Raw genomic sequence first — 2513 nt, forward strand, 5'->3', positions numbered from 1 at the left:
CATGCCTATCATCAAGCAATGGGTCCCTAAGACTAATGTCACAAGTCTGATAGCTCACATTCCCCTCAGAATCTCAGCCAAGGAAGAATGATACCTTGATAGTGGATGCTCCAGACACATGACTGGAAACCAAGACCTGCTAACTGATCTGCATCAACATACTATAAGTCATGTAACCTTTAGAGATGGAGCAAAAGTTGAAATCAAGGGAACAGGTAAGCTTGATTGCCTTGGAGTACCTAGACTTGACAAGGTTCTATTAGTCAAAGGCTTAACTGCAAACCTCATAAGCATTAGCCAACTATGTGATCAAGGTCTGAATGTTAACTTCACCAAAACTGAATGTTTAATCCTGGACATAAAGAGTGAAGTAATTATGAGAGGAATCAGGACCAAAGATAATTTCTACATATGGAGCTCTCAATTGGATTGTCCCTTAGAGTATTGGGTGAGTACAGATGCTCTCAAGAGTGATGAAAAACAAGGTTGGGGAAAATGTCACACAAAGAGGTCACACCAGAAGCCCAGAGGAGAAAAGGTTATGATGGCTCAAACAACTGAGAGGTTAGACCAAACAGGTGGAGATTTGACGAGTCACAGGGAGAATGGAACTGTTGGGACCAAGCCACAAAGGACTCTGTGCAAAAAGGCCAAGGACAATATGGAGAAGATTTGGACGACACCTGTGAAAGGTTTAGAAGATGATAGCAGTTGGGCTCAATTGGGTTGGATGAACCTATTACTAATTGTATACAATGTCACACATGATGTCATAACATTGTATTATGGCTTCCTGAATGTTGAAGCCAGGTCCAAAAATCAGTTTCAACACAGGTGGACAAAGTACTGGTCTAGCTATTATCACTCCATTAGGAAATTTGTGGAAGACAAATTCAGAAGTCTAAAGCTTGGACTAGAACTAGCAGACAAGCTTGCAAGGAATTTGGGTAAAATTGAATATGAGGAAGGGAAATTAGGGATTTGGACTCTTGAGAAATTATGGTAATTAAGAATAAAAAATAAAAGAAATAAAAATAATGTCTGCCCTTTTAAAAGAAAGAGCCACATTAATGATAAATCATTCCCAAGCTTTGAAAATAGTATCTATTCGCTTAGCACACGCTACCTAAACTCAGCAATCGCCATTTCCATTCAACTTCTAAGAAAAGCTCAGCTAGGGCAAAGAAACCTTCCTCAAAATTCCTACAACATGTCTCAACATCCATCATCATCTGGCTCCAAATCCTCCCAACATGCAAAGACTTCACCTATGGAGTTTGTAGATGAAGATGTAATGGACGTCACTCTTCTGTGCATGATACCGGGCGACACCACAGGTACCTCCTCCAATGCTGGAGATAAGCAAGGTAATACCTCTGGTAACTCCTCTCTTCCTAAAGACATGTACTACACTGATCGCGCTATAAGGAGACTGGTTACTAGAATTCTGAGTGAAGGACATAAAGTTGAAGGGGTCTCTACCCCTCTGTCCAGAAGGGAACCCTCTCCTGAGGGAGAACCCCATGCTGATAAAGATGATGATTCATCTAGATCAGAAAAAGAGGTGGCTGCTGAAGGGCTTTGCTCTCTAGGTAAAACCCTACCTAGCAAGAAACAAAATGTGCCTCAAGAAAATGTTATTGATCTAGAGGAAGAAAGCACTGAAGGAGAGGATAATCCTTTGGTTCATCTAGTTAAACCTAACATAGCTGAGAAACTGAGAACTAAGAAAGGAAAAAGTATGGCTAAAATAAGAGCTGCTAGAGTGAAAAAGACTGCAGGAATAGGACCCTCAAAACCCTGGAGCAAGGTTGAGGTTGGGAAAAGAAAAGAAAGAGACAGCTCTGAGTTTGAGGAGGATGTTAAAGACGATGTCCCAGACATCTCCCCTGCAAAAAGGCAGGTTGTTCAGAAATCTCCTGGCAAGGCTGCTGCTGTTCATCTAGACAATATATCCTTTCATTTGGAAGATGGAGCAGCAAAGTGGAAATATGTCATTCAGAGAAGAGTAGCCATTGAAAGAGAACTTCGACAAGAAGCTGTAGAGGTAAAGGAAGTTATTGAGCTGATCAAAAATGCTGGACTCATGAAGACTGTTATAACTCTACCCCAATCCTATGAGGGGTTGGTTAAAGAGTTTATTGTTAATATCCCTGAGGATATTCATGATAAGAACAACAGGGAGTTTTGCAAGGTATTTGTAAGAGGAAAATGTGTGAAATTCTCACCAAGTCTCATCAACAAGTTCATAGGAAGAGGAATGGATGGAGGAGTAAACCTATAAACCACAGACAATGAGGTCTGTAGGGTTATCACAGCTGGCCAAGTTAAGGAATGGCCTAGTAGAAATCACTTATCAGCTAGAAAGCTCAGTGTTAAATATGCAATCCTGCACAAGATTGGCTCAGCTAATTGGATTCCTACTAATCATGCCTCTACTATCTCCATCAATCTTGGAAGAATCATTCATGCTATTGGAACAAGGGTTAACTATGATTTTGGCAAGTTCATAT

General features: G+C 40.7%; 1 protein-coding gene across 1 annotated transcript; it reads left to right on the forward strand.

Moving 5' to 3' along the window:
* Positions 1-1210: 1210 nt before the first annotated feature.
* Positions 1211-2284, forward strand: LOC127122686 (uncharacterized). Its single transcript, XM_051052984.1, has one exon. It carries the CDS (start codon positions 1211-1213, stop codon positions 2282-2284), a length of 1074 nt encoding a protein of 357 aa, XP_050908941.1.
* The last annotated feature ends 229 nt before the right edge of the window (positions 2285-2513 follow it).

This window comes from Lathyrus oleraceus, chromosome 2, assembly GCF_024323335.1.
Source record: "Lathyrus oleraceus cultivar Zhongwan6 chromosome 2, CAAS_Psat_ZW6_1.0, whole genome shotgun sequence".
NCBI lineage: Eukaryota > Viridiplantae > Streptophyta > Magnoliopsida > Fabales > Fabaceae > Lathyrus > Lathyrus oleraceus.

Excerpts from the sequence above, each read along its gene's own strand:
- LOC127122686 (XM_051052984.1), top strand. The coding sequence starts at position 1,211 with ATGTCTCAACATCCATCATCATCTGGCTCCAAATCCTCCCAACATGCA.